The following is a 14643-nucleotide window of genomic DNA, read 5'->3' on the forward strand; positions in this document are numbered from 1 at the left end:
AAAGTTGCTTGGACAGTTTTACATTGGTACATGCCGATGAACCGGTAAAGCAGAGTCGCAAGCCGCAAGAGGAAATGGATCCATCGAGACAGCAGGGAACTGTGCAGGTCGGTGGAGATGGTATTCTCATCTGGGGCATGTTTACGTGGACTGAAATGGGAACAAAGTCCCCCGAATACATGTAACACATTCCCTCACAGGTAAATGCCACTGCCATATTGTGGACGACCATGTCATGTCATTTGTTCGGCACCAGATGGTGACCTCATCTTGCATCAGGACAATGCGCCGGCCCACCGCTTTAGGATGGCAGCAAACTGGTTTGATGAGCACTGCTTTCAACAGGCAACACGGTCGTCGGAACTCAAACCGATCTAACTCATCTGGGACGCCGTGGAAATAAGCTTTCGGCTGTGGACCCCATTCCAATTAACCTGAAAACTCTGCGGGAGATTTTGCAGAAGATTTGAATTGAGATTCCACAACACTTCAATGACCTCGTGGAGTTCATGGCGTGGCGGGTAGCCGCCGTTATGTTACACGTTATTAGATAGGTGCCTATAATTTACCTGGTGATCAGTGTATATTGTCTTCCTTTTTATAACTACAACATTTTAAAGTTTAGCAGCTAAATAGATGCGCAGAAGAATCTAAGCACAATTATAAAAGCTAGTACGTATAGTGTAATAGTGAAAATCATGAAACAGGACATGATGTTAATTGCTGTAAATCAGATACAAAATGCATCTCAGATAATTCCGGTAAGTATATTTCTCTTCCTTTTTAATAATTAATCCCTTGTCTAAATCACAATTTTTATTTTTTTCCTAAATTTATATTTCAAGCATTAATAGATAAAACTTTAAGGTACACTGAACATTTAATAACGCCAACGCGAGGATGGACGCCCTTGGGTATCACAACTTCCATACCGAAAAAGCATATCAGGTTTTGAATTGAAAATATATGTAAAGACTTTCCGTTGTAGCATGCTTTGTAACGACAATTACAGTCTGCTCACATGATCTTTGGGGTTCAGGAATGGTTTGCGAGAGCCCAAAATTTGAATTCTGTGTTTAAACTTTCTCTTTATGCCTCGGATAATTTTTCAAGAACATAAATGACATGCTGTAACAAAACAATTGACAAATAACTTGTATAGGACAAATAGCTGCAAATAAATGCACCACATAACTTATTTATTACTATTATACGATTTTCTTAAGTTGCGTTTAATATTCACATGTATAACACCGAAGTATTCTGAACACCTACACCTATCTCTGATATTATATTTAAACATAAAAATTACTTACGTTCTGCAATGGTTATATGAATATATATACAACTGATGTATTCTAATATAATTATTTCATAAATTTTTTATGCATTATAGAAAATAAAATTTCATACAAGAAAATGATAAGAATTGATCCAGATGGAAATCGAACCCACGACCTTACGATTTGAAATCTAGCAGTTTACCACTGCGATAACACGGCGACTTTATGCTATCATCATCTAACGAAATATAACACCATTATAACACAATTACTTTTATAACCATTGCAAACGCTGTTTTTGTTCTACTTTGTCACTTATTTTGCTACGCAGGCGAGAATTATATTCGATTTCTTAGTTCTACTCTACCTTTATATATGGAAAGGTTCCTTTTTACAGATCTAAATGTTCTTTTACGTATGGAAATCTAAATGACAAACTAGCATGTGCTGATAATAATACAAATTTACGAAATATTATATCATTAAGTATTTCAATCATTGTTGCATTTTCTACACTTAGTAGTACGTCATACTTACTATATTTAAAAGAAGCAAAACACATCTGCAAAATTTTTCCCGATTGCAAAGGTTGGCTTGGAGGTTCGAACCTGGTTTACTTTTTTCCAAAGTTACCCGGAGTTGGACTTTTAACATTTTTGCTTCAAAATAGCAAAAAAGAGCCAAGTTTTATGAGACACGTGTGCATCTAGTTAATCTTTCATTTTTTGTGAATTGTATGTAATACATAGGCCTAAAGTAGTTTTCCATATTGTTATATTCTTCCTATGTAAAATATGATACACCAAAATAAAGACGAAACGTCAAGTTTATCAGCAACGTGTGAACGTAATGTTTGCATTTTGAGGTTTCGAAATCTAATATGTTTGCAAATCGATATCAAATTATTTTAATATAGAAAAAATATTTCTTTCAGACGAAAAAGATCGAACCTGGTTTACTTTTTTTCTTTTAGAATTAATTAGAATTTAACCAAACCTAATATTAATAGATTTAGTAAAGTTTTAATGTTTTCTTATCTAACAAAAAGGTTTGCCTACATAAATCAGACATAAGCCTACGAAAAAGGAAAGACTGCATTCTTCGAAATGCCTCTGTCTCGTGTTTTTACTCTTAGCGTTTATGAGCAAATGCAAAGTGACTGATGTCCCTCCTCTTACAGATGCATACCCGAACACCCACGCAGTTATATTAGATTCACACGGCCTGCCTCAGTTATAGAACATTTGTTCTGTTCGTTGACAGCTTAGCATAAGTTCGGTGTAAGCTGCTGAAATGCCGGACTAATTTTAGGAAGCTTACCGGAACAATTGGAGAATTTATGTAAGGAAGTTTGTGAGGAAGAACGAGTAAAAGTCTGGTAAGGAGAAATGTAAAAGTTAAGTAAGTAGTTGTATTTACTGTTTTTTTTTTTTTATGTTGTAAGGAGCACTGTACGAGAAGGCGGATGGAGTATTTCGCGGAGAGGTACACTTATTTTACTGTATGAATCCATAGATTGTAAAACGTATAGAAAAATTTGGGCAAGTCTTTAATCTGCCCATTTCATGTCGAGAACAGAACAAAACCAACCCCTGCAGGGCTTCTAACCAGTTTCTACTACTACTGCTACTGCTACTCCTATTACTGCTACTTATAGGCCAACTATGGATTTATGTAGTAAAATTACACGCCAAATGACGCAACGGAGTATGTTTAGTACAAGGGGTCCAGAAGCACGTAAAAAACACAAAATTTACAGGAGAAATGAATGATTTGGACGTAGTATATCGTAGCAAAATCTAACGTAGCCTAACATAAACTAACCGAAGCTTACCTGAACTAACCTAAACTAAACTAAGCGAAATCCTATCTTTTTTTAAAAAAAAATATGCGGGACCCCTACACTCATATAACATCAACTAAACTAACTTAATCTAACCTAAATTAACATAACCTAACCTAAACTAACCGAATGTGAACACAAATTACAAAAATTGTAACATATTTTTAGTGAAAAGAGCTGGACCCGTTCTGCTAAACATAGACCAATGTAACTTATCGTAACTTACTGTAATGCAACCGAATGTAACCAAATGCAGTACATTTTGGTATTTTTTAAAATTATTATTATTATTTTCAAATTGGCCCAACGATATAGCAGTAATGCCCAGGTTCGTTTGTTTGATCTACATTGCATGCAGTTTTACTATGAAGAAAAACTGAACTCTCTAAATATACATCAAATACGTATAGACGGGGAACTCATACAGGTATCTGACACTTGTAAATTTTTAGGGTTAAAATTAGACTCTAAGTTAACATGGAATGATCATATGAATGATTTGTTGAGGAAACTAAGCGCGAAAATATACCTTATACGTAAAGTTAATAAGATTCTAAGTACAGAAAGCTTGAAAACAATTTGATCCAGCCAGTTCTATCGTATGGAATCATTTTCTGGAGTAATACCTGTTATGCGAAGAAAGTATTTCCAATGCAGAGGAGGTAATTGTATACAAAAGAATCCCCTGATCTGCGTTTCTTCTGTGTTCTATTACCATTTCTACATGAAATACCATAAATTTTCTACGTAGTGCAATAGTAAGTATCCATGTGCACAAGATACGCGATACTAATGATGGGTAAATTCCCGGGAATATATTTTTCGGGAATATTTCCTGCGAAGATTCCCAAAATGGGAATTTATCCGGGAATTTATGTACAATCAGAAAGAAAATTGCATTCTATTACTATATTATGATTTCAAAGTTGAATTAATTTTTATATCACAGCATATTATTACTGTTGTCCACATAGGATTCTTTAAAATATATATTCTGAACGGTACTATGTTACTTTATTAACACTTTATTTTATTTAGAGAGTACGCATAAATATATATTTATTTACAATATGTTCTATCAATTAAATATGTGTGAAAAAATTATATAGTAACAGTTTAAATTTATACGTAAGTGGATTTGCTCAACTTGACTCTATTACTGATATTATAAACACATTAAATTTATAAATGTTATAAACCAATTAGATTGGGTAAATGCTAGAAGATACATGTCTCACCAATTTAGCAACATTTGCGCACACATTTTTATGTTCACAAAATTTACAAGATACTTGCTTATCTTTATATTTTAGCACGTAACATTGCCATACTCAAACCTATCATTCTACCTATTTCTCGAAATTCCATACGTTAATTCACATGTTAAAGAATTCCGAGTACCTCTTCAGAAATTCGAGTCAGAGAGAGTAGACAGACCGACGTCTATTACCAATTGTGGTTCAGAGTTTATTAATAGTACTTCATCTCTATTTCTACATAATTCTAAATTACTTTACAAAATGGTTCCTTTTCATCATTTGTAAATTAGTACTTTGCTAATTTTGGCTCTTATTTAGCAGTGGGGGCCAGCTTTTGCACCTACTTTTTTGCGATATTTTATTCCGATGCGGTTCTTTTATGGTATCATACGTTAAATTATGTTACCAAAATTAAATTCAGACAGCATTGCAGAGCGAGCGCTAGCGAATGAAGGCGGGTTAGAGCCCCGCATGACACGTTGTTTTCTATCTTCGTTACCAATAATTCACTTTCTTTTATCACATAGATCACTTCCACTTACGTTTCCGTTCTGTATAAATCCCCTACTGACTTAAAAAAATATGTTCGATACTTTCTTGACTACTTGAACATCACTATCAACTCATTTCTTACGTAAATCATCCCACTTTTTGCTAGTTTTGGCCTCCAATACTAAACAATTACCCTACAGTTTAGTGCAAATGAAAATGGAACTTAAAAAATCATATTCTTAGTTATATAAAATACCGTCAAATAATTTTATATTTTCTAACCTCCAAATTCTTTAAAACCTAGAAGAAAATCATAATATATTAAAATAAAGTAATTAGTCATATGGTTCTTATAATTTTTAAGATAAAATAATGAAATGAAAATAAATTCCTTCCCGGGAATTTATAGGCCAGGGAAAAAACCCGGGAATATTCCCATTTTTAAATTCCTTCCCACCGGGAATATTCCCACTGCCCATCACTACGCGATATGCGTTAAATCCCCCCTCCACACTCACACACACATAGTCATTGAAAAAGTACAAGGGCACTACACATGCAGATATAAAGTAGAGGTACGTTCTTTAATTTCGTATATGTCGATAAGTAAATAAAAGTCGCTCTGTTACCCCCTTTTTAAGTTCGTACATACTCAATGAATAATACCTAAAAGTGTGAGCGTCCTGCTCCTTCGGGAACTGCACCGTGCTCGTGGGTTTTCTCGGGGTTCTGCCGTTTCCTCCCACTTTCTTCATTCCACCATTTCACTCATTTCTCATTATCACCGTCTCCTTTAGCCTGACCGGCAAACCGTGGGACGTTAAACTTAAAGATAAGATTTCATTTCATTTTTTTCCTTCGGGAACTGATATAGCTTAATATATACTATATCCTAATATTATATATATATATATATATATATATATATATATATATATATATATATATATATATATATATATATATATATATATATATATATATATATATATATATATTAAATAATTGTATTATTAATTGTAGCGTTTCTCTTGTAATTATTATTATTATTAATTGTAATAGTAACTATATCTCTTGACGAAGCCATGAACGCTAAGTTCTTACGGCAGAAAATGAAGTAAATCAGCGTTGCCAACCGCCCACGACATTATTATCGTACGAGCACAGTAAAATTATCGTTTTTTACATAAAATTACCGTACATCTTTGTTTGTAATAGAAATTTCAAGTATTGCTGTGCTTTAGCTAGTATTATCATCATTGCAAGCATAATGATAATAATAATAATGATAATAGTATAATAATAATAATAATAATAATAATAATAATAATAATAATAATAAAAGAAGTAATTCAATATAATAATTGTACTTACCAAGCGAGATGCTGAATTATGAATATGCCTCTGATAATGTTCACTGTTTGTGCAGTTAACAATAACATTTTATACACACTGTACATTATATACACTATGTTACACAAAATTAATTTTGAAAATCATCATCATCATCATCATCACCATCACTACTTTCTGCACATGTGTCACTACTAACAGAAGATGGATACAAGTTATTTTTGTTCATTGACCTGAGCATGAACTCTGATGGTTTGAAATCACTGCATCCGCCATTGGCTGTGACAAATTGAGATGAAAGTAATAGGGCATTGAGAGTTTCTGTGTGCAACTTATTTCTTGTTTTGGTTTTTATTAAGTTTACCCTTGAGAATACTCTTTCACACGATGCACTAGAATGAGGCAACACTAGAACATCAAGGGCGAACTGAGCTAGTTCGAAGAATTCATTGCACCCATCGTCGTTTGCCAAAGATTTTAAATGTGCCCAAAATTTATCTGGTTGGCTTTCAAGCGTGATATTGATGAGGGGCATTTTTCTCCACTGATCATCGATTTTCTGTAAAAGATCGATGTCTGTTGGGGGCAGAATTCTGGGTACAACAGCAGCAAGAGAAAGAAGTGATGCCACCCTTGTATCATCCTTATTTAATGCTGCAGTTGGTTGCAGACATGTCATTTTTGCAAATGGCGAATCTGAACAGAAATCAAAACGTTTCTTTAGTTCAGAGCATGCCACAACCAAGAAATCCCTGCAATGTGTCTTAAATGAATGTACAGCTTCTCTTGTCTCTTTGGAATTTAATTTTCGGGTCATTTGCATTACTTTGACTCCTAGATATATATTCTCTAATGGTGAAAAATAATTTTTGTTCGTTGGATCGACCTTCTCGAGATCAGATCGAACAACGTAATGCTTGTCTAAATACACACAGAGAAGTTCTTTATATATAAGGCTCACTTTTGTATATAAACTAGGAATCAAAGTCTGTTCACTTTGAAAGAGTTCATTTAGTGTCACAAACTTTGGAAGGATCCATTCCAAAAAGAAATAATATAGCTTCATAGTAGGATCATTCAAGGCACTAAGTATGGCTTGTGTTGTGCCTACGTGATCTACTAACAAAGCATTGGTAAAATACAATGTTAGAGGCTCCCATTGTTCTATAATTCGTCGCACGACTTGCAATAATGACAGCCAACGGGTTTGGGAAGGCCTTAAAATGCAATGAGGATCAACGTTGCAAAAGTCCTGAAATTCTTGCAATTGTGCTTGCCTCTTACTGCTATGTTTAAAGAAGGAATAAATGTTTCTTGCAAGAAGTTCGCATTCACTCGGAAGCTGTTTACAAGCTTCGCTTGCACACAAATGAAGGGAATGACACACACACTTTTGTATCGTAACACCAGGAAGGATATCACGTAATTTCTGGGCCACTGAATTGTTCTTACCCATCATTGTGTTGCACCCGTCATTTGCAAACCCGATTATATTACCAAGAGGGACACTGGCATCTTCAAATGATTTGATTATTCCAGTGAATAATCGGTCAGCAGTGGCACCTTCATTAGCAGCTTCCGGGTTCTGTCCCGAAAAAATCTGAACTAGACGCCAAAACCGAGTTTGAACAACCCTCTCGTTTTCACTAAAAAATCTCACACAAATGCACATAGTCTTAATAGTGCCTATATCAGTAGACTCGTCTACAATTATGCTAAACTTACGAGTTTTCAAATATTGTGCTAATTCCTCCGAGTGCACTTTCCCAATAACATGCTTTACTATGTTTGTCGCTTTAGTGCGTCCTAAAGACACTCCAGCAGCGATTTTAGAGTCAGGGAAACTCTTCCGTACCATAGCACTTAAATGATCGGCCGTTCGAAGTGAAAGATTGTGTTCCGCTATAAAACCGCACATTCGTATTTCCGCTTCATTTATTTGTGTTTGCTGTGTATCCGCGGGCTGAATAAACGAAAGTATACTTTTCTTTTGAACAGATGATACACCCCGTTTATTATTAATGTGCTTTTTCCCTTTCGCGTGATTTTTTATAACGGTTAGTTCCGCTGTAAATTCCGTATTACACACGATGCACTTCGCTCTTTTGGAATTGCCACTAACAGGGGCAAGCCACCCCTTAAAATCACTGTGGGACTCCCATTCTTGCCTGTAATTTTGTGATCTGTGCTCATGTTTCACTGTTGACTCGCCTCTTCTTTGCTTAATTTTCTCGGGAGTACCGAGATTTTTCCTCTTCACTGGTATTTCGTCGTGGCTATTCCCAGCACTGTTCAAATTTGATGACAACTTTTGTCCATTGGATGCCTGAAACAAGTCTTTTATTGTTCTCTTCATTGTATCGTATAATCGCGCCGAAAGTACGAATGGCTTACTTTACAAAAAAAAAAAAAAAAAAAAAAAAGCAAAACATACGAAATACAATTTCACGAAAGAAAGTATTACTACCGCACACGACACACGTCTTCTTATCTTTAAACCAAGAAGGCAACTAACAAACTAAATAAGAAATACAAATGTATTTTTCTATACACGTTCAGGTTTAAAAAAAAAATCAGTACAATAGCGGTTATCTACAAAGCATATTTCTACAACAACCGAAGTCTTAGTAGCCGCTCATCTTTTATTTCAGGAAGATGCTGGAGTTGCAGAAATAACCAATTTTCACTTTTATGTTTTTATTGCCTTCTGTCTTTTCTGGCCACGAACCCGTGTTAGTTCTGGTAGAAACAGGAAGAGGCAAAGGGTCGTGTGTTATACATTGAAAGGTCTCCCCCCCCCCCCCCCCCCGCAGAAATGACATGCCATTAACCACCGACGATAAAAAGGGAATATGAGAGGTCTCGACCTTTTCCACATGTTAAAGCTATCCTTGTTTTCATAAGGGGCAATCTTCACTCGTTTGGGGACTTGGAGCCCATCAAGCAAGGAGTTTACATCAGCCTCCTTTAAGAACTTTCTCTTTACACTTGGCGTCACGCATTGTAAAATTTTCTTTCCATCCGAATCAAGAAGGAAAGGACAAGTAACCTCGGAGACAAGAAACATTCTTCCAATAATTTTTCATAAATCTAAATAAGAAAAATACACGTTGCTAGGGTTTCCTAAATTATCGTACATTTTAGTATTATCGTGCATAGACTATCGTACATCGTATTTGATGCAAAATTATCGTATGATCCGATAATTATCGTACATGTTGGCAACGCTGAAGTAAATAAAGAAACTATACGTGATCATACACAAGTTTGTCTGTTTGTAGAAGCGTCACATCAGTGGCGCAAAAAAACGTGCCACTGTCTTGAAAAGACATCGGCAATTTACAAAGCTAATTAAACGTGTAAAATGTAATGATTTGATTAGTGGAAAAATGATAAAAAGTAATAAGATGAGTACAAAGGTATATGACATGTACAAAGTAATAAGTATGCTAAAGTAAAAAATACGTGAAAATTTTAATGTCACAATCGGGAAAAAGACAAATCAGAAGAGAAGTATGACACAATAGGGTAAAGGTCAAAATCGGGAGAGAAGTTCGAACAGTTAAAGAGAGCTGAAGACCAAGTTGGACAGGGCAAAAGGTAGAGAAAAGTGGGAGTGTAAAATGAAGGGAAAAAAGTGTTGAAAAAAAGAAGGGAATGTATGAACGTGTAAATGAAAAAAGAGTGTAAGTGCAATGTAAATGTATAGAAAGGCCCACTCAACACTCGGCATCACAGAGCACACAACACACAATGCACTCGCCGTAACGGCCTCTGACGAACTCCCCATCATACACAAGTGAATGTAAAGCATATTTACCAATCCGGGAGAAATTCTCCACAAGGTCACTTGCATTCAGGTTCAGGTTCAAAGTATTTTCCTTCCTTCTCTTCGGAAATTTAGTTCCTGAAAAAAAGAAAGAAATAGTAAAAGTAAGTAATCTTTTGTCATTTAACGTTTTCCATTTTCTTTTTCTACCAAAATTCAAGAATTTCTTTGTTTTTTTCTATTTCTTTCTCATTAAGTTCCTTTCCATTTACATGAAAGCCTAGCCTTCAAGCTAATGTAACCAAATATCCTTCCTTTTTCATTTCATCGATCCATTTCCATTTTTCCCTGATTTTTAGGGTTTCTTCACATTTTGAAATAAGGATTCTAATGTTTCATCTTCTTTAAAACATAGTTGACATTTTTCGTTCACTTCTTTAATTTTTTACAATCTTATCCCTGTTTCAAGGCTCCCTGACCCGCTTTGAAAAGTAAAATGTTTCGTAAATCATTGTTCATATAATTTATTTTCTCATAACGCTTTTTATATGTTGGAACCGTATGGTTCAGTTCATTGAATTTTTAAGAAGAAAATTTTTAAATTTTAAATAAATCTCGTATAAAAGTGCTCTCAAGAATTTTTCTCTCAGCCAACAAACCAATATGCATATATGTATGTATGTCTCGTCTGCGATGGAGATCGTAGAGTTCCTCTCGCCTTCCCAAATAAGAAGCTAAAATTCAGCACAGAGAACAAACGTCCTCTAAAAATTCCTGCCTATAAGTTGTTATAGCTATTTTTAACTTTGACATCACCAAACTGCGTAGCGAACTGAGCTGTTGCCTAGCAACGCGAGGAGACGGAGAGAAAAGGGTCTTAGTCTGATAATTATCCTTGGTGCAATAGCAGTTTGTGTTTGCCATGGAGGCTAAACTAGACGAATAAACACCCACAAATGTATTTATAGTAATATGTTCTTCGTACAATGTTAATTGTAATGTCATAATACATCAAAGGAGTGTTCGTAAAATGAATGTGTCTACAACATGAATAGTTATATCTAAAATTGTTGGATAATGAAAAGCAACTAGTTCATCGGAAAGAAGACGAAAGGAAAGCAACCCGCAACCTTCAGGACATACCCCTGGAATCTCTAAAAATAGTTTCCCTTCCAGTGCCATTGTGAGTGAACAGTGCCAGTGAAATTGTGAAAATCAACAACGTAACATAATACAACCGATAATTCGTGACGTCCGCGTCATCCGCGTTCATAATAATAAATGGGCCTAAATTAAAATATTATCATAATAATCAGTTATCCAATTAAAGTGCCTAAAAGTATATTTGTTCCTGAAGTTTAAGTATTAATTAATGTGAACGTGAAAATTTGAGTATCCTTTCAAAATAATTATCATGGTTTAAATTTATATTTGTTAATTTTAAGAAACAATATAATTTACTTTTCTTTACAGCACGAATGACTAGCGCCTATGCAACGTAATAATTCGTACATTATTAAATTGCATCAGCGCTAAAAATACAATTGGAATCTACTTTTATGCTGGTTCTCTAAAACGTTCTGGTTCGAACTCCGAATCATGTGTCCAGTAGCTATATGGTAGTCTCAGATGATCCAAATTATTGTTAAGTACTAAAGGAGATGTATAAATTGTAGAGGATCGAATCCCGGACCATTTTAAATGTCCAAGCCCGTTGAGTGATCTGTAGGATACGGATCATGTACTGTTATGAAAGGGTTTATCCCGACCACGGACATACAAGGATCGAACCCAGTACTGTAACTAGAAAGGCGTACCGGACAAGATATGAACCCAGACGCCTCATAAAATGTCTTTCCCGAACAGGCATAACCAAGGATACAAACCCTTCCGGTCATAATGTGTATATTCCTTTCAAACTGCTTGCCAACTTCTTCATACCACTTTTCCTGCTCTTTCTCTTTAGTTGTTTTTTTTTTGTGATTTTTTCCAATTTTTATAATTTTCTTCTCTGTGCCAGCGGGTAGTTTGATCATACATTCTTTCTAATTTCCTATCTCTCCTAAACCATTTTGTGTTCTCCCCTTTTCTCATATGTTTAGTGGCCTCATGGGCTACTTTTACTAATCTTGTTTCTTCCATAAATTTTAATCTTCCAAGATATTTTACTTTACTCATAACATTTTTTTTCCAAAATAACTCCATCCCATCTCTCCTGTTTTTGTTACGTTTGCACTTAATTTATTTGCTTCTAGCGCAAACCTCCCTATTTGATTTTGTGCTTGTTGTAAAATACTCCTGTTTTTTTTTCGTTAAAGTTATTACTTCTTTTACATATGCTACCGCCGGTACTGCTACTTGTTTCCATAGTATTCTTGACACCCCATATCTTTTGTATGGCCACATTGCTTTATTTTTTATAATTGCTGTATATTTTTGTAGTTTATTTTTAAGTTTTTTCTCATGTTCAAGTAAGTGTTGTTCTCCTTCTTCAAGTGTGATTCCTAAAAATTCTATTTTTTCAGTCCTGCTTATTACTATGTTTCCTGCTTGTATATTTTTATCCTCTATGTCTCCACTAGAAACCATGAACTTGCTTTTTTCTTCATTAATTTTTAAACCAATTTCTTCTCCTTTCCTAACTACTGTTTCTATCATTTCCTTAATATCTTCAATATTAGTACTCATCAATGCTACATCGTCTGCAAATAGAGTCCTAGGGATTTTTCTTTTTCTTTTCCTTGCAATCTTAATTCTAACCCTCTGTTTGTTTTGATCAATGCTTCTTCCACTTTACGTATGTATATCAGGAATAGAACTGGTGATAGAGGACATCCTTGTTTCAAACCTTTATTACTGTCTATCCATTTTGATTTTATGCTTCCCATTTCATATCTGTACTTGTTATCCTTATCTAGTTCTTCAAGAAGCATAATAAATTTCTTTGATATTCCTATGTTTTCCATCACTTTCCATAATTTCTTTCTCTTGATTGTATCATATGCCTTTTCAATATCAATAAATGCTACTATGAAATCTTCTTTTCTTTCTCTGCATATGTCTATCAGTTGTGTTATAATGTAAATGTTATCTGTTGTTCTTCTATCTGTTCTGAATCCATTTTGTAACTCACTGAATATTTTGTTTTTCTCTGCCGATCTCCTAGACGCAGAGTGCCAGAACCATGTAAATTATTTGGTTCCGATAGAAGACTATAATGACAGTGGGGGTATTCAGTAATGGTTTGCGTCACGCAAACGCTAATCTTGGCGATAATCTGCATAATAGTTATAATAACATCTGTGTCGCGTAAATTAAAAACATGTTTTCATCAATACCATCTTTTTAAACTTCAATCACCGTATAAATGTCTTAGTGCCAAGAGAAGATTCTCTGAAAAGATAGTAGGGACCTTCAGTAATGGTATGCGTAAAGTCAACTTTAATATTGCGATAGTCTGCAATAATAACATTTACGTCACCTAAAATAAAAACATGTTTTCATTAATATCATGCTCTATTCATACTTCAGTTTCACGGGAGATCTTAATTTGACAAAACCAGAGCACCACACAATATGACGTCACTAAATGTGATAGTAAGTTGAGCAGTGTTTGCAACTGATTTGGTGACAACTTATTAATTTTATACTAGAGTAACAGACCGGTAAAGAAAATATGTTTAAAAATGATTATCTGTTAATGAAGTACTTAAAGAGATATTTGTTTATTTGTATGAAAACATAGCATCTCCACACGCGAAATTTGATGATGTGCTCCGCGAAAGATTTGTTGTCACAAAAAATTTGGACATCCACAATATATAATTGACATAAAAATTAATGATAGGTTTACATCATATTAGTATGTGACAGGCCCGTATCCATGGGGTCTAGGGGGGCGGGCCCCCTCTAAATTTTTACTGGTCCTCTAAAATTTCCACAGTACGCTTGCAAATGAGCTATAACAGGGTGCAACATTTCAAAGTCAAACGCACTCGCCAGTCCAAAAATAATGGTTGCCAGTATCTCTCACGTACAAATTGAGATGCCCCCCCCCCAAACGGCCTTTGGTTTGACAAAGAAAGACTTCACATTCCGTGTTTTCTCTCACTCAGTGACAATTATTTTCTTACGAAACAGAAAATGCGCTGCCCTGTCAGTTCAGGCAGAAACCATTCCTACTGAACACTGGTCGCCAGCTCTAAATTTCTAGTCTGCACTGAGCTATAATATGATGATTAGCGTTTGGATCGGGACCCCCTACCAAACTTCTACCGGGCTTCCCCTAGATTTTTGGGCTGGCTACCAGCCTAGCATGTGATAAGTGACAGGGTCGTAACTTGAGGAGGGAGGGGGCAAATGCTTCCCCAAACAAGATCCCCGCTGTCCGAGGGGACCCATTTTAAGACAAAATTTTCTTATTCCGTATACGATACGAACATGAAATTATAAATGAAGCATCGAATATGTCCACTATATTACATAAACAAAACAACACATAAAAGGTAAATAAAACAAAAATGAGTCGTGGGCCCATTTCAATAAAAAAAGTTTACTATTAGGGGCCCTTTTTTCCTTAATTCATTTGTCATGTATGGAACGGGCCCAAAGGTGTGACGAATGACCCGGGCCCATAAAGAGTAA

The 14643-nt window shown here is 35.1% G+C and overlaps 1 protein-coding gene across 1 annotated transcript in view; it reads right to left on the reverse strand.

The window, feature by feature from the left end:
• The window catches only part of LOC145690933 (SCAN domain-containing protein 3-like), a 34867-nt gene extending 24851 nt beyond the window's left edge, over positions 1-10016 (reverse strand). The window contains exon 1 of the mRNA XM_081766378.1: positions 6252-10016. Within this exon, the coding sequence (XP_081622504.1) occupies positions 6361-8586 (2226 nt within the window). The 5' untranslated portion in view covers positions 8587-10016 and the 3' untranslated portion in view covers positions 6252-6360. The remainder of the gene's footprint in view (positions 1-6251) is intronic.
• Between the last annotated feature and the right edge of the window lie 4627 nt (positions 10017-14643).

Source organism: Thermobia domestica, chromosome 7 (assembly GCF_964235325.1).
Source record: "Thermobia domestica chromosome 7, izTheDome1.hap1.1, whole genome shotgun sequence".
In the NCBI taxonomy this organism is placed as follows: Eukaryota; Metazoa; Arthropoda; class Insecta; order Zygentoma; family Lepismatidae; genus Thermobia; species Thermobia domestica.